This window comes from Pelmatolapia mariae, linkage group LG14, assembly GCF_036321145.2.
Source record: "Pelmatolapia mariae isolate MD_Pm_ZW linkage group LG14, Pm_UMD_F_2, whole genome shotgun sequence".
Taxonomy (NCBI): domain Eukaryota; kingdom Metazoa; phylum Chordata; class Actinopteri; order Cichliformes; family Cichlidae; genus Pelmatolapia; species Pelmatolapia mariae.
Genome location: NC_086239.1, coordinates 13,837,275 through 13,863,554, shown reverse-complemented (window position 1 = coordinate 13,863,554; position 26,280 = coordinate 13,837,275). Strand labels below are relative to the sequence as shown.

The 26,280-nt window shown below is 40.8% G+C and overlaps 1 protein-coding gene across 3 annotated transcripts; it reads right to left on the bottom strand.

Moving 5' to 3' along the window:
* Positions 1–10,457: 10,457 nt before the first annotated feature.
* slitrk3a (SLIT and NTRK-like family, member 3a) lies at positions 10,458–19,740 on the bottom strand. 3 transcript variants are annotated; one of them, XM_063493349.1, is made up of 3 exons: positions 19,243–19,740; positions 19,021–19,159; positions 10,458–16,367 (listed from the first exon to the last, which is right to left on the bottom strand). In XM_063493349.1, exons 2-3 carry the CDS (start codon positions 19,032–19,034, stop codon positions 13,595–13,597), a joined length of 2,787 nt encoding a protein of 928 aa, XP_063349419.1. In that variant the 5' UTR covers positions 19,035–19,159; positions 19,243–19,740; the 3' UTR covers positions 10,458–13,594. The 3 variants fall into 3 exon arrangements, with proteins under 3 accessions (XP_063349419.1, XP_063349420.1, XP_063349418.1); XM_063493350.1 differs by adding an exon at positions 18,250–18,337 and having other exon boundaries at positions 19,021–19,739; XM_063493348.1 differs by having other exon boundaries at positions 19,021–19,740.
* Positions 19,741–26,280: the final 6,540 nt, after the last annotated feature.

Sequence of the window (26,280 nt, the reverse complement as noted above, 5' to 3'; positions counted from 1 at the left end):
TTCACTTCTCTTGTGCACCTTTGCTTTGGATGGTTTACCCCAGCTAACTTCACTATCTCTATTGTCTATCTCTGTTGTTACCAAATGACATGTTGGTTAAATGTCAGTTTAAAAAAAAAAACACACTTTTTCTTCCATGACATTCCAATCATTTCTTTTTTCCAATCAAATTAGGATATTCATTTAAACCTTAATTATCTTTTGCTCTCTCACTCTTTTTCTCTCGTCAGGCTGGCTGTTGGGCCGTATGTGCAGCAACAACGATGTCCTCGTTGCTATGGAAACGTGAGAGGGTGAACTTTTGTCAGATGCCAAGAGCTTGCTCCAACAGAAAGTGTTGGTTGTGTGTGCATGTGTCTGTGTGTCTTAATGTACGTGCACACTTGCACATGGTGTCACCATGAGTGTGTGTGGTTTGTAGGACAGAAAGAAAACAGTGTGCTTATCTTTGAAGAAGACTGCAAATCCCCCTTCGGTCTGTCACTCTCACTCCTCCAGCAGCGTGACTCTCTTTCTTTCTCAGCCACACTTTCCGTAGCTTCGATTATCTTTCATTCAGATACACCCTTGCCGCATGCTTCACCCTCCCTGAAGTTGACATAAAGAGACTTTACGTTGTCATCACCTCTTCTGCTCTCAACTCCTCTCCTGCCTGTTTCTGCCTGAAAGTAAAACAAGAAAACTTGCTGTGTGCTTTCCTGTATTTTTGCAACTACACTCCCCCCTTGCATTGTTCCATGATATGCAGATTCTCTCAAAGTACAGACTGCATTGATCTTTTCTGTCCTCCCTCTCATTCACCCCATGTCTCCCTCTATCCATTATCCTCCCTTCATTCTACTCTTTCCCCCTCCTTCCTTTCTAATGACCTCTTTGCTGATTCAGAGAAGAGTTATGGCATATCTATGTAGCTGTAACGATAATTAGGGGAAAAAAACTATTAGACTGTACTGAAAGATAAACAGCATAAGTACAGCACAGCAGCTGGTGACAAAAAAATGTTCCTCTCAAAGTGTCTCGTCATGCAGCTTCTGCAGCATTTTGAGAAAGATTCAGGGGTGAGATCTGTGATTCAGAAGTGTGTGTGTGTGTGTGTGTGTGTGCGTGTGTGTGTGTGTGTGTCCTAAATTAGGTGAATGACTTGTTGTTGCTGTGTGGATCTGCCTGCCAACACAAAGGCCCTCTCTTCGACTTCAGTTAATCAGTATGCAGCTCCTCTCCACATCACTGTCCTTGTGTTGTAAAAACATACACACACACACACTCTGACACACACATAGATGCAAATAAACGCACACTTCATCGGAATTTTGTTCCTGACTTCATCATTGTCCTTGTGGTATAAATATCACATGTACAACAAAGAACACAGAAGCTGAACTGAGTCCAAAGTCCTGAATGCCCATGTGTATATATGTGGATGTTTTCACATTCGCACAAAGTTACTCCAGCTCCTCTCTCACACACACATGCATCCATACCAAAGATATCCTTGTGAGAAACCATGATATTCAAGAACGCACACACACACGCACACACAAACACACCCCCACACACACACATGCAAACACACACACACACTGGGGTGATAAATAAAGCAGTGCGAGCTCAGCAGCAGCCCTTTGCCATGTCAGGCTTTACTGATGTGTCGACCAATCCAAGGGAGTGATTCAATCAGGTCTGCAAAAGAACAGCGTAAACTCAGATCTACAATGTGAACACACAGGCAAACACACAAACACACACATCAACACAAACACAGACACAAAGTTATGAGAAAGTGGGGATTTTTTTTCATCTTTTTCTCAAAATTAGTTTTCTGTTTCTCTTGTTTTTACTATTTTTGAAAAAAGAATCTTGTTCAAATGACTGAACTATTTCTTCTCACTTTTGGCTACACTTTTAAAAGCTAGTTATTGTGACAACACATGAATAGATGACATGTAACTCTTTGACAATGACATTTTAAAAAAAACCCAGTTAGGTAAAGCTAATTAAGCAGGGTTAGCACAGAATATAAATAGGAGAGGACAACAGTGGCAAAGGTAAAGATTACAAAACACCCTTCTCAATTTTAAATGTCTTTTGAGAACTCAATCATAAATTTAGCTCTCTCAAGTGTGTGCTGTCAGACAAATGAGTGAAACTCATCCTACTCACACTGTGACAGGCACCTTTAAGATCCCACATAAGTTTTTAAGCGAAATCTGGACAAGCAAAACAAAACAAAAAAACAGCAAACAGCTTCACCTGCTTACCTATAGATAGTCGCATTTCATAAGTGTTTCACATGCAGTCTTTAACAGTAGTTTGTATTAATAGCCTACTATATTCTAAAAGATGTTTAGCATAACATTGAGTTACACACATGTAAGCAGGTGTGCAGTTTTGAACAACCAAAACAGGAACAAGATGCTGAGGATGTCAAAGTATAAACCCATGAACACAACATTCTCAGGAATGTAAAACAATACGCTCTGACTCTAATGTCATATATGTGTGTGTGTGTGTGTGTGCGCGCGTGTGTGTGTGTGTGTGTGTGTGTGTGTGTGTGTGTTTCTGTCTTAACATGGAAGATACAAGTGCAATACATTTGCAAGTCATTCTCAGTCCTTTATATCCTACTGAGACCCACTGAGGCATAATAGTTCCCTCTGACATACATAGATAACCAACAGCTCCTGGCCACAATCTCAGTGTCAGTCCACTTCAAGCTCTTAAAGACCCTGGATCTGTGTACTCATGCATACTTGAGCATTCATTCACCCATTTAAGAGTTCAAAATGCAGAAAATAAAGATGGTATATCCATGTCCTCTTGTTTCTCTCTAAACTCAACAATTGAACAATATGTGATCAGTCTGGATGTTGTGTTACAACACAGACTGAGTCATGATAGTAAAGTGAAGATAAGAGCTTCTATAAGACATTAAGGGAAGTTTATGACATTAAAGCGCTGTTTTATCTCTTAGACACAAAGTACAGTTTAGGTATCCATGACTCTAATCAATAGTTTTCTGCTCTGAGTTTTGGCTCACCATAGATAAGCGCAACATAAAAGCACTATCAACAGCTCTCTGCCATTTCATGTAAACGTGTGCTCTGCTGAGACTACTACACTTCCATCTCATGCATTAAATTATATGTGTCAAAGGGTTAATTGTGCAAAGCAGGGTGCTCTTGGATTAAATTAAAGGTGAAAAGCATTTCTTTAAGGAAAAGCGCTATAATGTGATTAGTGTAATCACATTTAAATTAAGCTAGATAGATATCGCCTGGCTGGCACTTCATATTGCAAATGGGTGGTATATAATACAACGATAATACAATGGCTTGAAGCTATACGCATTTTAGGAGAAAATAGGATTAATACAGATAAGCCACAACATTAAAACCAGCTGCCAGGACACGGCTGAACCACTGGATCTCAGAAACAGGACCTATGTGGGGGTGTTCTGCAGTATCAGGATTGCATGGGCTTTTTGTTTACGGCCAAAGATCCTGCCACTGGCTTGTGTTTGGTTTGCAGCAGTGTCGTGGTGGGTGGGAGAGTGACAGCCACCACGACCATCACAATTAATAATTCCCCAACACAGCATTGGATTTGTAAAGTGATGATCGGCGTTGTTCTCTTAATCACAGTGCTATCATTGTTGTGAGTAATTTTTTTTGTTCTGTTCAGTGAGTACATATATTAGAAGTTATGTTTCCCACAGGTTAGGGGCAGTCATCTCACCTATAAAACAATAATCTGATACAGAAAGACAAAGAAGGGTGGGGCAGAAGCTTGTTGGGGTCAAAGTATTAGCACGTGATAGAAGTGACATAAAGTATGAGGCCCTCAAAGGGAGATGAAAAGAAAAAGAAAAACAGGTGAAGGGAAGAAAGAGGGCGGCCACCTCTCTCCTTTTTCTTTCTGTCTTTTAGAAGCACACATACACAAATGCACACCATGTCTTTCCTTCTCTCTGTCTCTTACATCAACCTGCCTGTCAACCCTGCCGACCCAAACGATCCATCAAATGCTGCTTCTGCTGCTCCAATAGATGGAGGGAAAGATAAGGATGTGAGAGAGGACGAAGAGACTCTGGTCAGAAAGAGGGAGTCCACTTTCAAAGCTACTTCTGAGATACAAGAAGACAATGGACTGGCTGACCAAAAGAAGGGGCCTGAGGCCTCTGAGGAACTGACAAATGTTTATATGTCCATCCCTGTTTTTCATTATTTTTGTTATTACCGCACCTCCTGTTCCCCTTTGCCTAACTACTAATTTGCCTCCATTTCTTTTCACTTTCAGAGAACTGATGCAAGCAAAAATGCTAAATACTCCAATTAAATGAAGCAGCAATCTTTCTCTGCAAATCCTAAGTGATGTCTCTCTCGCTCTCTCTCGTTTTTTTTTTTTCAAAACAAAATAATTTGGTGTAATGACCAGTGAAAATTGTGATAAATTACCCTAGCTTTTGACTTTCGTGCAAGTTCAGATTGCATTGATAAAATATACAGCCTTACATTTTACAGTTCAACCTCTTCATTTGCATGTCCATCTGCTCAACTCTTCTCTTTGCCGTTCACTCATTCTTGAAGCCAAGAAGCTCCAAAAATTACTCAGAGTAGTTAAGCATGCCCATACATTGGACATTGGGAAATACTGTATACTCTTTACAGTACCCCCCTCCCCTTCTCCCCTTTCATTCTTTAGTATGGTGTCGATAATTTCACTTGTCTGCAGTGTCTACATTGTTTATCTCCCTTCTTCTCTTCTCTCCTCCTTCCATCTCATCATTCTTTCCTCTTTTCCCCTGGTTTCTTATCACACCCTGCCCTCTCATCTCCAGGCAGGAAAGGAGAGGGAAAACAGACCAGGGTGGAAGAAGAGATAGTGGGAAGAAGAGTGACAGCAGCTTACAGGGAATTGGATGGGGGCTTTTTTTCCTGTGTGTGTTTTTTTTTATCTCACTATCCAACTCTCTCTTTCACACACACACACACACACACACACACACACACACACACACACACACACACACACACACACACACACACACAAATACACACACACGTAGTCCAAGGGTCTTTTCTGTCGAGTCCTGTATGTCTAAGGGTCCTCGGCTTCTCTAACACACACACACACAGACATGTGCACACACACAATGGATACCTTGCATGCGCACTTGCCTATATACAACTGTTCACATAAAACCTGCAGGGAAACACAGGAATGTACACTGACCAAAAATATTTGTAAAAATGCACCCTCTACATTTGTAAGCAAAGGAACATGCAGCACATGCAGGCATTTGCACCCCTCCCACTCCATCCCATGCAAGCATACTGCCTTTGTTCTACCTGTTACTGTGAATCAGCATTCTGCCTGAATTATAGGGCTGCATTATGGATTCTCTCCACAACCCACACACTCTCTAGACATTGCTCAAAGAAACAGACACACACACACACACACACACACACACACACACACACACACACACACACACACACACACACACACACACACACACACACCAAGAGTCATCTGTGATGCCTTTAAATTAAAAAAAAAAAAAAAATCGCTTACCTTCAAGTCCCCCCTGTTGGTGTGACTATATTTACACCACCACAGAAATGATACAATCACTTAACAGTGACCATAAGAAACACAAGCTTCACACTTGCAGCCTTCTCCATAAATTCCAAAGATGATATTGCGGGGGGTGGGGAGGGGGTACACTACTCTTATAACCTATTGAAGTGTATAGAAGTGTGTTTGTGAGGGTGTGCTGATCCTCTCAAACCGCCAGGCCTTAATTAAGCTAACTCCTCCATTGTTCAGATGACACTAACAACGCAAGCAATCCCTGCACATTAGGCAAAACTCTCCACAAACCCCCCTCTCTCTCTGCTGTAGTAGTTTTTACAGAGCACTTTAACAAGCATAACAGCTCCACATCATTACACACACTCACACACACATAATATATGAGTATCATTATGCTCACTAACCAAGCAGAAATGTTTGACTAACATTAGATCAGTGGGGAACACACCAGTTTTCTTCACTGGTAAGTCAAATGAACCCCCCACCCTGACAAGCCCACCCTATCAACACATACACACACCCGCATTAATAAATAAAATAAAAATATCTGCAGCTCTACCTGGGCTCTGAAAACACAACCTGTAACACAGTAGCTTAACTACCATTAGGCTTCTTAAGACATTACGACATTAGCAGTAGACATAAATGAACAACATGCTGTGCCTCATGGGGGAAACATAACAGATACCTGATATTCCAGTGAAAAATCAAAACACACATGTTATTTATTCCCTCTATGCCGGCCTGTTAAGCATACCTCTGCCCTTTCTGTCTTCTGCCATATGTCCTACATCACTCTTTTCCCCCATTGCTGCTCACTTGCCTCCTCCTCCACCACTTGCCCTCTCTCTGTGCAATTGCCATAGCCTCAGACTAATGGAAGTAAGCAAGCCAAGTGAACAGTCCAAGCCAACAACATACACACAAACACACACACAAATAAGCTATAAATTCTATTCATATGTATAAAAGCAATATTCATGTAGAATAATTACATTTGAATGTATACATCAATTGACCTCATAAATTCAGGTTTGCTCGATGGTAACCCTGGAAAAAACATAAATCATTTATATCACATGCAAATCTAATTTGCTTTACTCTGCAGTACATATTTAAAGCATTAGTGTGGGATGTTCCATCCATAGTCACACAACTCGAGCAGCCAGCAAGTGCACCATAATCTGTACTGTGGAAAAAGCAGATAGAGAAAGACCCGACCCTCTCCCTTCATCTCTACTTCCCCTCTTTTTTCTTCCATTTCTCGCTTCTTCTTCAGTCATCATCTCTGCTTCCCTCTAACTTCTTTTGCTCCTCATTCACAATTGCAATGTCACTCAAATAAGCACGGTATGCTGGCACAGAGGTCGGCATTGCACCATTCAAGGCTGGGTGTACTGGCAGAAATTAAACACATGCTTTGATGCTTTTATCTTTAAATCAGCAGCTACATTTTGCTTTCACTAAATCTCTGAATGCCAAACATCTCTAAATCTGCATCAGCAATCAACCCCCTGAAGGCAGCTTTTACATTATGCACTTAAACAACCAGGCACATCAGCTAAACAAGCAACCAGCGGGTGACCTTGGCCAACTAAACTATTCATGATCTGAGTGGAGCAGCTGAATGTCAAACCACTACACAAAGGCACAAGAGAAACTAGTCTCCCTTATATTGAACTTAATTTCTCTCTAAAAAAAACGTATAAATAGTTGATGAAAGAATTCCATTTAAAGTTCCAATAACATCATGGAATCATATGTACCTTTTTTTTGTTGTCTGCAACATCAAAAAACACAGCAGCCCAGCAGAGAGTCATGTATTTGATGTCCAAAATAAACTTTTCAGGTAGCAGGCTCTCATTTCAAGCATTGTTGCCTATTTTGTTGGGTCACTTGTAGACCCCTAAAGTACAATGCACCTGGCTAGCACTGTATAGACAGAAACACACAGTAACCTAGCCTCATCCCTGGAGATTACTAGAAAAAGTATTTCCACCATGTCAGACAAAGAAAAGCAACTCTACAACTGAACTCATTTTATATTGGTCAAATATTGCCCATCCAAGACATACAGACAACCATCAAGGTCGGTAGGTAAACCGTTTGCTGTTTGTGTAGATATGAACTAAATAACACATACATGGATGGGTAGCTGTACCAGGGGGCAGAAGGGTAGAATATTAGATGGAAAAACAAACAGGTTGAAAGTGAGGCAGAGGAAAATGAAAACCATGTGAAATCAGGACTCATGGGAGGAAACAGATGAGTGACTTTGTGCAAATGTCATCTCATTAGAAGGAGGAGGGAAAGAGGGAGCAGAATAACGAGAAGGCAACTGCAGCAGTCCATAGTAAATTTACTCCACGCTAAAGCACAAAGTAGGCCCCACACTGCGGAACAGAGAGAGAGATGGACTGTTCAGAACACCAGCCAGGGACACCATGCTCCATATTTTATTTTATGAAATTATACCTCCTGTCCTCCCCTCCTCTTTTCTGAGAAAAAAAAGAGACAACGACACAGATTTGTTAATCTTTCTTACATACAATAGCTAAAACTGTGGCACACTGCTGAGCAGCACAAATGACTGCAACTTTTCCCAAACTTGCAGTATTTTCAGAAAGGAGAGTGGGCCATGGTCTCAGGGGACCTGAAATTCACTAGCAAACAATACGAATGCAGAGCTTTAGAGCAAAGGCAGCAGCAGAACTTGCAGAGGGCTGAGATTCACCTTCTCTCCCTCACTCTCACTGTACAATTTTCTGCACCCCTTTCTTCTCTCTTTCTCCCCCACCTCTCACTCTCTCTCTTTCAACATACTGGGTCATTTGAGCTCCTGCACTGCAGCATAGATGAGTGATGTGTTAAAGGGTTTTTCATGATCTCAGTAGTAAGCAAACTTTTTTGGGGGGGCGGGCGGCTGGTGATGGCGGGGGGTGGGGGCTGGTGATGGCGGTGGTGGGGTGCCTTTTCATTATGCTTTTAAATTCTCTGTTTATGAAAAAGGACAATCTTAAACCTTATATTAATTACATTAATGCTTATATTAATTTGCAGAGTCACTGAAAATCATCACAAAGTTGTTGTGATGAAATGTTTCTATGCAGATGAAAGTGTAGTCTTCTAGGACAATAACGTCCTCATCCACAAGGCACAAGAGGTCATCAGTGAGTATGAAAATGATATGCTACTTGCTTTGCAATCACCAGAGCTCCACCCATTTGAACGCTTATGGGAGATTTTGGGCTCATATGTTAGAGAACATGCTTCATTACAGTCATCAAAGCTCTAAATGAGGGCATAAATATTTAAATGTTCTATTCCTACACAGAACAGATTTATTTTAAATCACTTAAGCTCATCAGTATTGAATAAAATGTGCTTATATCATGTAAAAGAAAAGTCTTTCTGTTCACAGATGCTAGTGCTATGGCCAAACCTACAGCAGTGATTTAAATTTAGCACTTTCATGACACCACAAAGACAACCAGAAGTTAGTTGAGTCATCAGCATTATCACAAAAAACTTAGATAAGCTCTGAGAAACAAAATAAATATAGAAAGGCTAGAGAGAGCGTTACCCAAGTCTCCCACCACACACCAACACACATATGCATAAAAAGTAGAACGTGCCTTTGTATGCAGCACCTGCAATAGACTGCAACTTCAGCACCATGGTCAGAGACAGATTGGCTTTTTCAGCAAACTGGAGATAATTCTCTGTTTCCCAAATGGAGAAAGCATATCACGCATTACACACACACACACACACACACACACACACACACACACACACACACACACACACACACACACACACACACACACACACACACACACACATAAATGCAAAATATACATGGTCACAACCCTTGCTTCCTAACACGCTGTCTCTGTACTTTATACTCTTTCATTTCAGGCTCTTCAAGGCTGACTGTGTGTCTTTCTATCTATCTTCCATCATCCTATTATTATGTCCTCTGCCTTCTCCTCTGGCAAACTATACCACCTATAACACCATACCTAACACCATTTGAGATCAAATAAAAGTCTACATGTCACAGTCACTTTTGGGTTACTGATTCCATACAACATAAAGATTTTCCACTTACATTTACATCAAATGCTTGGAATAAACTCAGTAGTGTTTTGAGAGCCCACAAAAGCTTATCTAATAAACTTATGGTATAGCTTAAATGAGTTCATATGAAACAGCACGGCCATGGTCAAGGTTTAAATCAGTCAATTAAAATAGAATTATCTGTTATTTGTGTTTGTTTGCTTGCATTTGCCTATATTATATTATACTTCGTACATTTTTGTAATAACTGCTTGATGAAAAAAGGCAGTCAGTCTAAAATTACCAGTAAACTACCAATCACTTTTCATCAATAGCCTGATAAAATTAAGGTGGAAACAAACAAAAGCTCTTGCAATATCAGCACAGATCTTCTCCTTCAACATGATTTTGAATTTGTTTAAATAATTAGATGGAAGTCTTCAGAATTTTCAGTGATCCCAATACCCAATGGAGCCAAAGCCAAGAATCACAATGAAGCATTTAGGCAGGCAGTAAAACACAAGTAGAGAAAAGAATCCATAAAACAGAGATAGCAAAGAACAAACCAAAAAAGCACCAAAAAAACCCACATTAGCCTTGTTGGTGTAGAAACTTTGAGAGAAGGAATAGGTTAACACAAATGCCAATTTCAACATCAATAGGTAAAAGCAATTTTCCACATGGAAAAGAAACATGCATCGATTCTGTTCTCCTATTGGTCGCCTTTATCTAGCATTCCACTAAAGTATGAAATCACTTGGAGATATTAGCACAGGATAACAAGAGGATTTATTGGGATAAAACCACTCAGCATGAGATAATGGGACAAAGCCCAGCACTCATTTGTGAAATACTATGGTGGGTGGGTTAGGATAAAAGGTAGCCAAGATACTGGGGTAAAGCAAAATTATCAGTGATCCCATTTTTTTTAATTAATCATTAAAAAAGAAGTGATGGTGTGACTTGGGAGTCGACAATGTAATGCATTATATTTTTAATCAAATTGAGTGCACACTAAAAATGCTGATCATATATTTTGACCTTAGGGTCAGATAAAGGAAGCTTTTATGTGTGTTGCTATGCATATATATATTTATATATACGTGTGTGTGTGTGTGTGTGTGTGTGTGTGTGTGTGTAGTTGCATTTGTGCATAAATGTATCTGCATATCTGTGTAAGTGATACAATTTAAAGCAAGAGCAAATTTCATCACGGAGCAGTGAAAAACTTTCTGAAGCAAAAAAAAAAGACCCTTGACTTTATGCAACCATGCGTCTATAGGCTTTATGTGAGTGTGACTTCTACTCATTTGAGCAATAATAATTCAAAAATAAACAATGAATACAACACAATGTAAAATGTTACATACTATGCGAGTTTATAGACCAGATCACTGATATTGGAGATGAGTGTTTGACTAGCTAAGGGCATTCTTATTTAACAGGAAAATATCAGGTGCGCTACTTTTCTTTCACTTAGTGTAGGCTGACACATATGAACCAACTCTCACCATTCCTACAAAACCCAGTGCATATCATCCCCATTTTCAAAAACAACGTAAACACGGCTTTCTTCCATAGATGATCACAAATGTATCAAAAACACATAACTTCTTCTTTTAATAATTAGAATTTCACAAGATCCTATGACAGTATCTGTTCCATAGCATCTTCACCCAAATGTAGCAGGTTCAACCATATATTTCTTAATTTTTCTTTTTTGTCTGCCATGGGCCCAGAAATGAATGAGGCTTAAACATGGACATTTGAATTATTACAAAACATTAAATTAATCAAACGTTGAGTCCTGTGGAGGAGAATAATGGGGGTTAATTTACCTTAAACCATTTATTAGTTGTCAACAACAAATAAATATATATGTATATGTGCATGTGCATGTGCACACACACGCACATGTTTGTGGAACAAAAGGGCAACAAATGTGAAAAAAATTAAGCGGTTATGAAACTGAAGTTAATCAAATTTATGTCACTGCATTTTATTCACATTTCTTTGTTTTATATATATATATACTTTAAAAATAATTCATATGACCATTCATCTGAATATGAGATTGTATGACCTTTTAGGATGAACAATTTGTGCATCACCTTATAACTGCATCAAATCTAATAAATGCCCAACTGAATCTGAACACCTTTTTATCGCCCTCCAGTGGAGCGAATCCACACTGCTACTGTGGAGGGAGTCACAGAAATTAGATGTGCAAATTCAAAGAGCATCTTCCAATCACGTTTTCATTCACCCTCTCAATTACTGTTTATTAGCCTACATCAGCAATACCCGTTTAGATAATGACAATCGCAGCATGCCTCACTGATTTGGTATCAACTGCTATATCCACTTCAAACCCCGCAGCATTCACGTGACGTGTTGTGGCATTGCACTTGCTTTTTGCTCCAGGTATTATCCAACTGAGACCAGCAATGTAGAGGCGAAAAAAACGGTACACTAAGATATTCAGCAGGTAAAGACCATTGGGCATACTATGAATAGACATAAAAAATTTTAGGAAAAATAAATAAATCTGGTTCTCTTACCAACACTTAACTTAAAACTTATATAAGTTTAGTACTAATCTGAAAAATATCACTAAGCTGAACTTAGTTTAAATGTTTTTTCCCGCTACATTCCTGTCTAGCACACTGTTATTCTGACTCTAGCAGCATTTTCTCATGATGGCTGACCAGAGCTTCATCATGCCTTTTGTAACAGGACACCAAATGTAGTCCCTGTCAGTAGTGCTCCACACACACGTCCCTGCCCAATTCAGCCTTTCATCATTTGATTGAAGAGTTTGTTTTTATTAAGAAGGCTATACCAGACGCATAATCACTATACACTGATTTAACATTACCTTTACAATTAAATTCTTCACTGAAATTACAGAATAAATATATGCACATTTTTCTTCAAATCTTTGTGAGAGAGAAAACATTAAAAGTGCCTCCTACAAAGCCGTTAGTGGGTGGCGATGGGGAATCCAGAAGTAATGGAGGGGTGGGGTGGGGGGTTGGGGAGAAGGGGGAGAAGGGGTGGGTCTTAACAAAGTGTGTGGAAATATCCAGAAAACCTTCGGCATTGTCTTATAGTAATATTCACAAATGTTTTTGCCATCCGTGCGTCGGCGCATCCTTTTTACGAGAAGCACCCTGATATAGACAGAAGTCCTCATTAATAGTAATAACCATATTAATAAGATATAAAAATTAAATAGAACACTGAACTGTAAATGCGTTGCAGTATCTCTGTTCATAATGTCATTGGATAGTTCTGAGAAAATCCTCTCACTTCCTGCACCGAAGCAAGTGCATGCAGCAAACTGCAGTTCATTTTAATATATATATGTATATATATTCTTTTTTTCTCTCTTTTGATCATTTCCTACAAACTTAATGTGCACGGCCTCCGGGTGTTTGTACATCCTAGTCAGGGGTAAAAGAGAGAAAGAAAAACCCCAAAATCAGGGAGACGTCCAGCTCCCGTGCGTCTTCAGTGAATCTGGTACAGCATCATGTAATTCCATAAAAATGGATTTTAGTGACAGATGTAGGATGGTTTGTATGTTTTATTCCCCAGTGCCCCTCTTGTTTCTCTTTTCCTCTCTCGTGGGCTTATTGAGATATTTATATATTATAAAAATAACGGCTGTTGACATTGCTGGCTACTCTGAAAAAAAGGCACTTAATTGAATTATCTGAGAATGGCCTCTCCTCCAAAGTGATTTGGGGGGGAAACATTGTGACTGTAATATAATATTTTATTTTATATCATGCTGCATTTTCAAGTTGGTTTTTTTATGCTTGTTTTGTTTCGTTTTTTTAACATGGATTTTGGGTGAGTTCGTTTTGAGGGTGGCAAAGTAAATAAGTTGACGTTGTGTCTTTTTTTTTTTGTCCATGGGCTAGAGATGTTAAAACCGATAAGACTTTTCCAAGACTTCGAGGTAATCCGGCTTGGTTTGAAGTTTGGCCCTCAACTCAAGGTAATCACTTTGGGACGGGTCAGGGTAGCAACCTTTCCCCGCTGTGAAAAGCAACGTCTCCTTTAGCCGTGCATCCTGCTGCAAATCAGGGTACTGCATGCCTGGTGGGTGTGCATGCGCCACATGCATGTCCTTTAATTTGGGTACTGTCCCATACAAACAGTCTACAAAACCAACAGTAGGTGTGGGCCTCTGACTGTCAATCACTGTTGGGCAGAGCCCTCCATTCTCATGAAATCCTGCCATGTCAGCCGTGGTGTGGTTGACTGTAACAATGGTGTTGAGCTGAGAGTTGGAGACAGCCAGGGTCCACTCTCTCTCTTTTTCTAATAAGGTTCTGTAGTTACTGTTGCTACTGCTCCCATTGTCTTTCTTCTCAGAAAACTGTGCTCTCTCCTCCTCTGCTATCTCCCCTTCTCTAGGTTTATAAATGGGGTTGTTACACATCTGAGTCACAGGATGAGGGATGTAATCATAGACGTGGCCATGAGCATGTGTGTGACTAGCATGGGTGTGTGTGTGCATACTCTGCGTAGGTTTCTCTGGTGTGCCAGTGTTCCCGGAACTGCTTTGCCTTGGTGGGTCCTCAAAAATTCTGCATTGCATTTGGATCCCTGTCAGATCTACCTCAGAACGTTTCCGGAAGGGCAACTTTTTCCGGCGACGAAGAACAAAAGCAAAAAGCCCAGCGGCCACAAACACAGCAGATATGAAGAGGATTAGTAGGCTAAGGATGAGGACAGACAGTGGGACAGCACCTCTCCCACCTGCCACCCCCATGTCAGAGCTCCCTGTGGTGAAGTCATTCCCACCAGGCAGAGCTGGGGATGGGCCTGAAGAATATTTAAGCTCAGGACAGATGACTTCAACCTCAAGTGAACGCAGATCCTTCCCAAAAGCAAACTCTGGTGTCTTACAGATGACATCTCCAACTACAATAACAGAGGAGAGTTTTTCCAACCACTGTTTGAGGGGAATGATATCACAGGAGCAGTCCCAGGGGTTCTGATGGAGATCAATCTGGACAATTGAGGTCAGATGCTCCAGTACACCATGCACGGGCAAGGAAAGGAAGTAATTGTTGCGGAGGTTGAGACGTGCAAGGTTGGTTCCAGCAAAGGCATCAGTGGGGAGGGAACGCAACAAGTTGTCATTGAGAAAAACCAGCTGGAGATTTGGCATCAGTGAAAAGGAATGAGGCTGTATTTCACGAATGACATTATACTCAAAGTAAAGATAACTCAACATATGAAGCCCCCGAAACATCCCAGGGGTGAGTCTCTCAATGTCATTCCCATTCAAATATAAACTTTTCAAGTTTGGTAGGTTGATAAAGGCGCCTTCCTGGACATAAGATATCCGATTGTTACCTAAATGCAATAAATCCAAACTTGAGAAGTTCCAGAAATCAGAACGATAGATCTTCTGTATTAGGTTTCCACTGAGATACAATTTCTTGGCATTGAGGGGCCGTGGAAGAAGCTCTGAGATGTTATGAAAGCTTTTCTCTTTACAGTTTACCGTTAGCCCCAGGTCATTGATATGAAGATTGCAAATACATCCAGCAGGGCAAATTATTGGAATAGGAGGCCTTGTTTGATAACCTGCAATTGGGGGCTGGTTGATGCCTGGGTAGATGCTACGAGGAGTTGGGGGGTTCTTTGTGGGCCGAGGTCGTTTGGTGGGTTTTACAACTCTTTCCTTGTATTCCACAGAAGAGGCTGTGTTGTGAAAGGAGGAGAGCATTGAGGAAGGTTTAGTAGGCCATGTGTTCTCATTGCTGAATGGAATCCTGGGAATTCCCAGCTTGGCCTCTATCTCTGCATCCGAGAGCAAAGGACAGAGCTCACTGCGTTTGATTTCCCTTAAGTCTTTCCCATGTAAGTGGAAAGGATATTCACATGTGATTTCACCCACTAAAGCTGTATAGGGAATTCTCTCCAGCCATGTTTTTAACTGGACAATTTCACAGACACAGTTCCAGGGGTTCTCCTCTAGCTGGATTTCCATTAAGCTCCTCCCAATATACTCCAGTGTGCCCTTGTATGGCAATGTCTTTAGTCTGTTTCCTCTCAAGTCCAGATGTGTGAGTGACACAGACCTAAAAAGATAATTTGGGAGCACAGGGATCAGATTGTCATTTAATATAAGTACTCTCAATTTGTGAAGGTGTCTGAATGCACCACTTTCAATCCTTTTGATAACATTGTAATCTGCCTGGAGATACTCTAAACTATCCAAGCCCAGGAAAGTGTCATTCCGGAAAACTTCTAGTTTGTTTTCATGCAGGAACAGCCGTTTGAGTATTCCTAAGCCATTGAACGCTCCGGCGTGAATATCTTGCAAGGCGTTGTTGCCCAGATTAATGGATATGGCATTGTTAAGGTGGAGGAAGCTGTTAAAGTAAAGCTTCCTCATGGAGTTTCTCTGCAGGTTGAGCTTGAAGGGCCGGCTCCATATCTGGGAGATCTGGCTGATATTTGTAAATCCTTTATTGTCACAGTGGACGTGGAAGATGCCCTCTTTGACCTCGCAGTAGCAGGGCTCGAAGCAGGGCTCGTCGATCTCCTCTGAGTCCTCCAGTAGTGGGATCGGCGTGGTCCATCCTAAGGCTATGGTGCTCAGCAAGGTAACCCACAGCATCCTTGCTGACACCAAAGGGATGAAGTCTTGGCTCCAGGGACAGAGCCGCTTCACAACACTGCAACAGAAAACAGAGAAGGAGCGGAGGAAGGGCGGGGGTGGGGGAGGGAAGCGGGTGTCGTAATTACACATACAGGTACACGCATACCCTCAACCAAGAAATGTTTGTGTCAAAAAAGACAGGCAGATGGGATAGAGGGAAGAGAGGAGAGAAGAGGAGGTCACATTAGTTTGAGTAGAATGCAAGGCAAATCTTGAAAATAATACCAATGAATTAGGAAATCATGGAACCCTACTTTCAATTTTGCAATATTGATGAGTATTTAAAAAATATGTGTGAGGCATCTTTGTAGGGCTAATATGCTGCACAAACAAATCTCTACATTAAGACAGTTAACTTTACCAAATAGGAGGGGAAAAGTCATTTGTTATGGAGCAAATATGCTGGTAAGCACGCAGTAAATCACCAGAGATATTTTTATCACATTGAATAAAGAAGGTAACCACAGCAGGGTGAGGTTAGTGGTGAGTATAAGCTGTCCCTTCGCAGTATTTATTGCATAACAGGGACATCAATCCCTCTTTCAATAAACTAGAGTCCAGAAAAGCTTGGTGGAAATGGAAGCAGGTGCTTTGAAGGTCTAACGCAAGAAGAGGACGGGATAAGGTGCCCGCTTGGTATCCACAGTGGGGCTAAATACGGATTATTGTGACGCTTTCTTATTTTCAGTCTCCTTAAAATTAAATATCAGCACAATTAAATATCACTATTATGACTCAAGCAAATGTGACAGAAGAAATATATACGTCTGAAAAATATGTAAACAACGCCACTACAGCTTCACGCTAGGCCTGAACTGTCAAATGTAAAAACGTCAATAACGTGTTGAAATAGGTAAAATAGTTTAGTTAATCCGATCTGCAGAAAACAAGAAATCACAGCCCTTTGCCTGGGGTTAATTCCCTGTATAACTGAAACATTAGTGTCTATTCCAGCGTAGTTAAACCTGTATTTTTATAAACCTGTTATTTTTCCTAAAATCCCCTCAATTGAACTTTTTTTTCAGCTACTGAAAACATTTGAAGACTGGATGTGCATCGGAAAAAGTAAAGCAAAATAACGCAGTGGCCGAATCTGCTGCTCCGAGAAGCTAAGATGTAAGGCGGTATCTTCGTGGATCCAACCGTCGTATGATTAACAAGATCACATATATATGTATATATATATATATATATTGTAAAATGTCCAGTTGCAAAAACAAAAAAAATGTTTTGTTATATAAAAATAATAGAGCCAATCATCTAAAAGGAATAATAAAAAAAAACTTATCAAAGATTCTTCCACATCTTTATGGTAATAGGGATAAAGTATCTCCATCCTTCTCCCTACGAACAAACACACACACACACACACACACACACACACACACACACACACACACACACACACACACACACACACACACACACACACAGAACGTCTTGTCTTAAGGCTGTGACTTTTCATACATGCACGCACAGCGCTCTCCGTTCAAACGAAGGCGTTAAAAAATCCAGGGAGATGCCCTACGACTGTTTGTGGGAGTAAAGACGCTGTCCGTGGTGCTGAAATCAAAAGCCCAGCGACAAGGGGAAAAAACGAAAGAAAAAAAAGACGGAAAACGTGTTTTGTAATCCCCAAAAATGATGTGACGGGAAAAAAGTAGGGAAAAAATCCTTCATGCAATTTCCTCGCTGAAATATTCACTGTTTTCATTCCCAACTCTGTGCGTAATCCTCCACGATTTATCGTTTCAACTTCCGTAGTGGGGATCAAAAAAGCGCCGATGCGATGCCAAAAAAGTAGTAATAAAATTTAAAGAAAATTTTAAAAATATATATATATACTAAACGCCGTTTTATATTCCCTTGGGGTGTATCAGATCGTTTAACATACGTACTTAGTTTAGTAGGATTCCAACTTCACATATCCTCCTGCAATGTGTCCTGTTGTTGCCCGGTGCGTCCCGCTTAGCGTCCGATGCCCGGCTGTGAGGACGAGAAAGAGAAATGGGGGGTGACCGAGGCGTAAGAAAGGAACAGGAGGAAACAGAGAGAGAGAGAGAGAGAGAGAGGAGGGCATTGAGGATGGAAAGAGGAAGAGATGCGCATGTGAATGAGCCGGGGATGAGTTAAAAGTACTGCTTATCTTGCGTGGTAATTCCAGTACAACCTGGAAAAGGATTAAACTTGAATTTAAATTATACTAAGTTATGGTGAAATTATTATACTGCACAATTTACAGTCCGAAAAAAATAGAGAATATGCCCTCTTCGCGCGCGCGCGCGCACACACACACACACACACACACACACACACACACACACACACACACACACACACACGCACACACACACACACGAAACCGTTGCTGTCAAGACAGAGCAGAGAGCAGAGCGCTTACTGAAATACATGCCAAGCATAATGCAGTAGGCTTTCGTCGTGACATTGGCAGGAAATTTCCGAATAAAGAACGAACGGCCACTGATCAGTTAACTAGATGCCGGTGATCCGTTATCCTCGATATATGGAGAACGCTTGTTGTCCCATTTTGAAGTCTGTGGCTATGCAGACACCGATAAGCACGGCAACACACACACATTCATGCACACATCTGCGTAAGGCTCCCCATATGATGCACATGCACATGGAAACAGCCTATAACCACTCACCAATTGCAAAGCATCGGGGAAAGACCACTAGTTTGAATCTTGTTAGATCTCCTTCTCCCCTCCTCTCCTTTTCCCTCTCTCTCTATCTCTCGCCCTCTCTTCTTCTTCTTCTTCTTCTTCTCTCTCGATCTCTCAGTGGCTGAGGCAAAAGAGAGAAGAAATGAAGACGTGATAGGAATGCGATCTCTGCCACTCTCACTCTCCGGTTACTCTGACTCTCACCCCTTCTTTCTCCTCTACATTTTTTTCCCTCTCAAAGCAGTTTGCTTAAAATGCAAGTCCTCGGCTTGTGTCCGTCCACTTCCCCTTCCAACCCTTTCCCCCCTCCCTCCTTCTCCACAGCCGCCCCCCGGGTGCGCGCTCAACAACGGTATAGCTGGGTGCAAGTATTTTCCTCTCGGTTTCAGGACCGCGTTTCTTTCCGGCTCAGCAGTAGAAGGAATCTGTGGATCATATCGACTGTGGCTGGGTCAGCTGCTATCTTTTTTTTTCTTTCCCTTTCTTTTTTTCCTCGGGTATGTTTCCCTGTCGTGCGTCAGAGAAATGAGGGACAGAGCTGGGGAGGTGGATGGGGGTGAGGGGGTGAGAGACGCAGAAAGAGAGAGAGGGATCTGGCGGCGAGAGAAAGAGGAGGAGGGGAGGAAAGCGAGTGATGGGGACGGCTGCTCTATGGTTCTGGATGCTGCCGAGAGGAGAAGAGGAAGGGAAGAGAGCAGAGAGTGGGGAACGCTCGGGCTTTCGCGGCGGGGACGCGCGTCACGGATAAATAGATAAATAAATAAATAAATAAATGAGTGAGAGTCTGGGAGCGAGAGCCGTGCGGGCTGGGTGAAACTACGAAACCTGTGGATGACAGTCAGGACTCTCTCTCTCTCTCCTTATGAGGCTTATCTAATTATAATCACAATGATACTCAGTTCTTTCACTGAGCATATTTATTCGGCGTTAGTTGCGAGAGCAAATTGTAGAGTTGGCAGCCCCTCACCCTGCCAATACCTCCTCTCACTGCTGTGGAGACGCAGAGGGTGGCCACGACTATCTACAGCAGGCGGGGGAGAGAGACAGAGAAGCACAGAAAGCTTCATTTTTCTCATCCACTTGCGTGCCTTCCCCCGCCTCGCCTCCAGCGGGCAACACAAGCCCGTGTTGTGAGCGGCAAACCAAGCCACAGCTCACGAAGACGACTGGGATGCACTTGCAAAGTTCTTGTATCTCTGCAAGGAGGACGATGATTGCTGTGGACTGCTGAATTATCGTTAAAGTAGCTGTGGTTGCAGCACAAGGCAAAAAAAAAAAAGTTTAAGCTATGAAACGTCACTAAAATCAGCGACGATATCGGGTCGCTGGAATCCTTCTCTCATAACACGAGTGCTGATTATATTTATGATACATTAAAGTCACTTTAGAGAAAGGATACTTCAAATGTGCGCAGGTATTTTAAAGGCTGTAGCAAGTCTTATTAAAATTATACAGTAGATCCTCTCCGAGTAAAGCAGGATAAGTTAGCTAAAATTGACAATCATTAAGTCTATTTGTGTAGGCGCAACTATATTTTTTGTTTTTGTTTTTTTTAGTCATTTTTGAAAGTGTCCTGTCATGGTATTAGACAAGCAAACCTCCCTATTTGACAATCCTGTAGAGATTTACCACGCATGTCATGGTGGATTACTCCAGGCTAAACTGAGCTCTGGGGACATTCATGCTTTCTGCACATATGGAATGTTAATAAATAGTGATGTTCATAGCAAAAAATGTTGAATCTTGGAGTGCAGAGAACCTTCCTATTCATATTGTAAATGTGTTTCCCAATTTCTGCATAGTTCAGTGCCTGTCTCACGCCATGTCATATTAAAATAACTGACACCAACACACACTGGTGTCAACAAAGAAAAAAAACATCTATCAAGAGTTACTTCTGGAGTTACAGACGTGTTAGTGGGACATGATGGAAATGTTTTGCCTGATGTGTTTTCCCTTGGTTTTCCAAACCAGTCACCATTCTATAACAATAAATAAAATACACACAAGCCTTAGGCAGTGCACACCCATAGACAGACACATATTGGACACACAAAAATAGATAGGAGAATAGAAAAAAGTGAGAGCATCTGGTGGACTGTAAAACTGCCATTCTTCTTCATGAGTAGCCATCATTCACCCTTTCAGACTGTCAGCTACTGTCAAAAAGGCTGACATAAGGCCACTACAAACCCTTCATTCATCTCACTGGACATGGATGGCCAGAGTTTTTCACAGTACAGCAGCACTAACATACACTTTGGAGATCAGTGCTAATGAGACTACTAGTTAGAGCTTCCACTTTGAATGTTACAGCAAAACATGGACATTGATATGTTTGGGTTTGACAAGTATCATGTCACAGAAAGGGCAAAGAATGACAGTAAATAATAAAAATGTAATCTGTATAACACAAAGACATGAGGTCACAATGTCAAGGCTAAGACCCGAACATGAAAAAAATGCTCAACAGGTTTAATGTGAGCACTGGAAGTAAACAAGTTCATAAAGCTGTTTTGGGGAATGAGGCAACAGGCAGATAAGTCCATAGATTTATCTCCACTATAATCTCTCAAAGTCTCCAAAGACTGGAAGCATCCATCCATTCATCCATCCATCCTCTTCCGCTTATCCTTGTCAGGGTTGTGTGTGTGTGTGTGTTTGTTCGTGTGTTGGGGGGATAACACTGTTAGTACAACATCTGGCATCAACTGAGGGATTTCTTCAGCCTTAAGTAGCAGACAGGAAACGAACAGTTGTGCGCAGGTGAGAAAACTGATGACAACTCCAGTTGTACAGATCAGGAGGGCAGGTGCTCCTGGAGGAAACTCGCCCCTGGAACAGACACACATGCGTACACATATACTGAGAAAGGAGGGAAACAGATAGAGAGAAAGAACAGGGAAGAGAAACAACTAGAAAACAGAAAGTTGGCACAGGAAGACCAGGGGACCATGACATACAAAGCGTTTATGGATGTTGAAGCAACAGAATTGTAGTGCTAAATCATAACTATCAGTTAAGATATGAAAACAAGATTTAAATTTACCAGAAAAAATGCTTTGGTTGAGGTTTTTGTTTCTTTACCCGGTGTACTGATATTAAATCTATTTGGTGTATTATAATTCCATTTATTAAAAAAATATTTTCTCTCAGTTAGAAAGGTATGGTAGGTCTGTTAATGTTTATAAAGGTCAGTGGGTGAGTGCACTGTCAAGCAATGTCATCACTCTTATAGAGACACTGATCGAGAAAGCAAAAGTATGAGTATGAATTCGGGTTTTAAATGAAAATGACAACAGAAATTAAAGTGGATTAAGTCATCTGTAACATTTTAAGGTTATCACTGAATAATAAACTGACCTCACCGACAACATCAATCATCAGAGACAATAAAGAGTATTGTAGTAAACTGCTGCCAATGAATAGACAAAAGGATGCACCCACAACAGCAAAGGGGTGTCTTTATTTCATAAATGCTTAATAATACATGACAGCAATAATAATATGTCAAGTATTTTTTCAGTGCTTTAGCAACTTATAACCAAACATTCCTATCAAAGGGTTGATTAGCAGGACTGCTTAAATAACATGTAAATATGCAAATTATTCATGAAATTAAGATAATGGTTGGGCATTTACACTGACAGTTTTAAAAGCTAATGGGTTATTGCATTGTTAAAAAAAGAAAAGTTTTAAAAAAAGTTTTGTGTCCCTCAAAAACTTTCCTTCTTTTTCAGCCTTCACCTTTTGAAACTTTCCATTACCGTTTCTCTGGTTGTCATCAGGGGTTTCAGTGACATACCTCATGTCCTTTGTGAACCACAAGGGATGGTGGAAGGCACAGTCAAATAATTCCCTATCTATCTGTCTGTCTATCTATCTAGCTGTCTCTCCTCATGCCAGTCTCCCTGACTGCTTGGGAGTCAGTGTGTCCAATATGTCACTGGCCTGCCTTTCTCACTGTCCACATACACCACAACTTGGCAGCCTGCCAACCAGACCACCCGCCTGCCAGTCTTTCTACCTGATAGCCTGCTTATTTGGCCAACCTGCTGCATTCTTTCATGTCCGTCTGTCTCCGTGCCGCTATACCCATTTGCCTATGAGCCTGTCAGTGTTACTACATGACTGACAGATTTCCTTTAGGCACCTACAAGTTCTATCTTGTCTTATATTTATACTGACTAACAAGGACAGATTGACAAAAGAAGATGTGGGTAAAAAATGGAGAGGAAAAAAACCCCATCTGAGATTTATGTGCCACATGATAGCATGATTTAGTTTGATATTTTGTATCATACAATACAATCGTACAATGTATTTCTTTATTATTATCATCACCTATAAGAAAATCTAAAATCAGTATGCACAATATTCATTACCATGGAAGTCTGTATATATTTTTTTGTTTTCTGTTTGAGTCTGATGTTGGCTGGGAAAAACAGCTTACTTTACACAGAAGTGTTTGTCACTAAGAATATGTCCTATGTTGAAAATATTCTTAGTGACAAACATTGTTAAAATATTGTGTTCTCTAATGGTAGGTGTTTTTTATTATTAAATAATAAAAAAGACCTACACTCTTTGTAAGTTTCACATCTAGCTTTGTGTAGTATATCTATGTACTCACTGCTGTACTAGAGACACAAAATAGCTGTTGTTCTATATTTTATATCTTTTCACGTGCTCAGTACTTGCAGAAGTACTGCATGCTTTGCACTGAAATTTTTTTATGAAAAGAACAGACATTGTTTAAAGTCCACATGCATGTTATTAATACTTGGAAAGAAAGCTATGTACAGTATTTAAACACTATAGTACATAGCATTTTAATTTATTCATAGTATAGTATTCACTTCATAGCATTCAATCCCATTGGTGGATAATATTCACAATGCTCTGAATTTTGTTGAATCATCCTGGTTTTCCTGGCATCCCTGCACCAATGGCTCTGGTTGGTAAACTGGGGTTCAAGTCCCCCTTTTTAAGAATACAATCCAGAAGGGGTGCCTCAACTGAATCACACTCTTCAACTTCCACAGGAAAGTCTAGGGTGGGGCACAAAAGAGGAAAGTTGACGTGTTAATCAGAAAGAACAATGCCGCTTTCTGGCTGGTTGTGAACCACTGGACAATCTGTTTAGACCTCAAGGATACTTGAGGTGATATTTTCCCAGCAAGTCTAAATGTATTTTGTGGACTTGGAGAGGGCATTTCACTGACTCCCTCAGAGTATCCTGTGGGGGGTGCTCCAGGAGTGCAGTGTATTGCACCCATTGTCAATGGCCATTGTGGGATACAGATTATGTTATTGACCTAGAAGAGCTTTTGGCAGGGGAGAGAGGTCTTTGCATCTCTCATTAGTCTGGTGACTCCTGCAAATGGATGGATGGATGGATGGATGGATGGATGGATGGATGGAGGGATGGAAAATTAATAATTTATGCAGTGGCTCACAGATCCATTGAACATAATAAGAGGTCTTGATTGCCTACAGTAAGAGGCTAAAGATATAAGGAGTCTGAAAAAAAGGAGTCCACAGCAACATTCTCTTTCAAAGTCTTCTTTGTAGTTCAGTGCCTAGCCTTGTTTGAAATTTGAGTGTGTTTCCGGGGTGAGAATGTACCCTGACCTAGGTTTTAAGAAACAGTGGCTGGGGAGATCTTTGACTTTAAAAAGAACAAAGAAAAAATCCTTTGAGAAGATCCATTAATGTTTATATTGAATTTGAAATATTCAGAACCACAGAACATTGTTTCTTTTTTCAATATTCTATGGCAGTCCACATAAAATTCTTCGTCGAAATCAAGCTAAACTCCATGTAGATCTTTTTATATCAGGTATTATAAGTTTCTGTTGTAAAGTGGACTCTCACAGGATTAGTCACTGCAAATATACAGGGCCAGAGAAGAAGTTAAATGTCACACTGGGGTTTGCTTCAATGAATTCTTTCTAAGTTTATGAACTCTCTCCCTCTCTCTTTGTGTGCTTGTGTGTGCTGGCCACTGAGCAGCACTTTAATGTGGTCACATCTGAGTGATTGGCCCAACAGTGCGGATGAAGTTCAGGACAAAAGAGCATCCAAATATAAAACAGATGTCGACATTTTGTTCTCTCACACACAATCTGAGTGAAACAGAGCAAGTGTAGGTGTCATTGTCTGGCGAGAACATTACAGCTTTGTAACATCTTTATAGCGTTCTTACTGTAAAACGTAGTACGAATATTGTCACTGTTACTGAAACGTCTGACAGCATTACAGGAAACCAGTAGCCTGCCCGTGGTAATGCAAAGTTTATTGTAAAGTGCTTACATAATTAGATAATGAATAATGATTTAACTGGACACTGTTTTGTCTCCCCTTGTCACTACATTTCGCTAGTCTATGCTTCTGCTTCTTCCACGTTCCTAGATATAGAAAACCACACATACAGTATTCTACACTACAGAGTGTACATGTAACATTTTCAACTTATAAAGTGGCTGAAAACAGAGGCAAGCTGGCAGGCTGTTAATGGAAAAGGTACTTAACTGTATCACTGAAAACAATCAATCATGCAACACAGTCGCCAAATAATTCCAATAGGCTAACAAAAACCTAACAGAACCAGAACTAACCAAAGGCAGAATGCCAGCAGGGGAAAATGCATGAATGGCATGAATGCCAGAATAAAGAGACAATGACCTGAGAAAGATTGATGCCTGAATCCCACCAGGGGTGTTTACGTCAATTTCTGTCTTAAATGTGGCTGTCAGAACGGTTAGTGCTCATTCAAGCCAGTGCTTGTGATTCCACAGAAGAAACCCTCTGCTCTGTGTCTCTAAAATACACGTCAAGTGAATGCATTATCATCCCAGGGCATGATACAATATTTTTTTCTTTTTTGTGAGATGCCACTTGTGTGTCCTTGTTACACTCAAGATGTTTGCTGGATTCAGTGGTTTGACTTGCTGGCCAAAGCAACACTGGTGGTGCCATTTTAGAGGCTTACGAGTCTGCAAAGTCTTAAAAAAAAAAGGTGGGTAGGGATTGGTGGCATAAATGACATGTTTGCCAGGAGATTAAGTTTCATGAGTAAACTGAAAAGGTACTTTGGCAAAATGGTATTAAGAGAAATCCAAGAAATAAAACGAGACTGGCCATATCTTTTGACAGAAGCAATTGGACAGAGCAGATGAAGAGGGCACAGAACATGTGGGTAGTTTCACAATAAAATAACAAACACTCCAATTTTAAAAG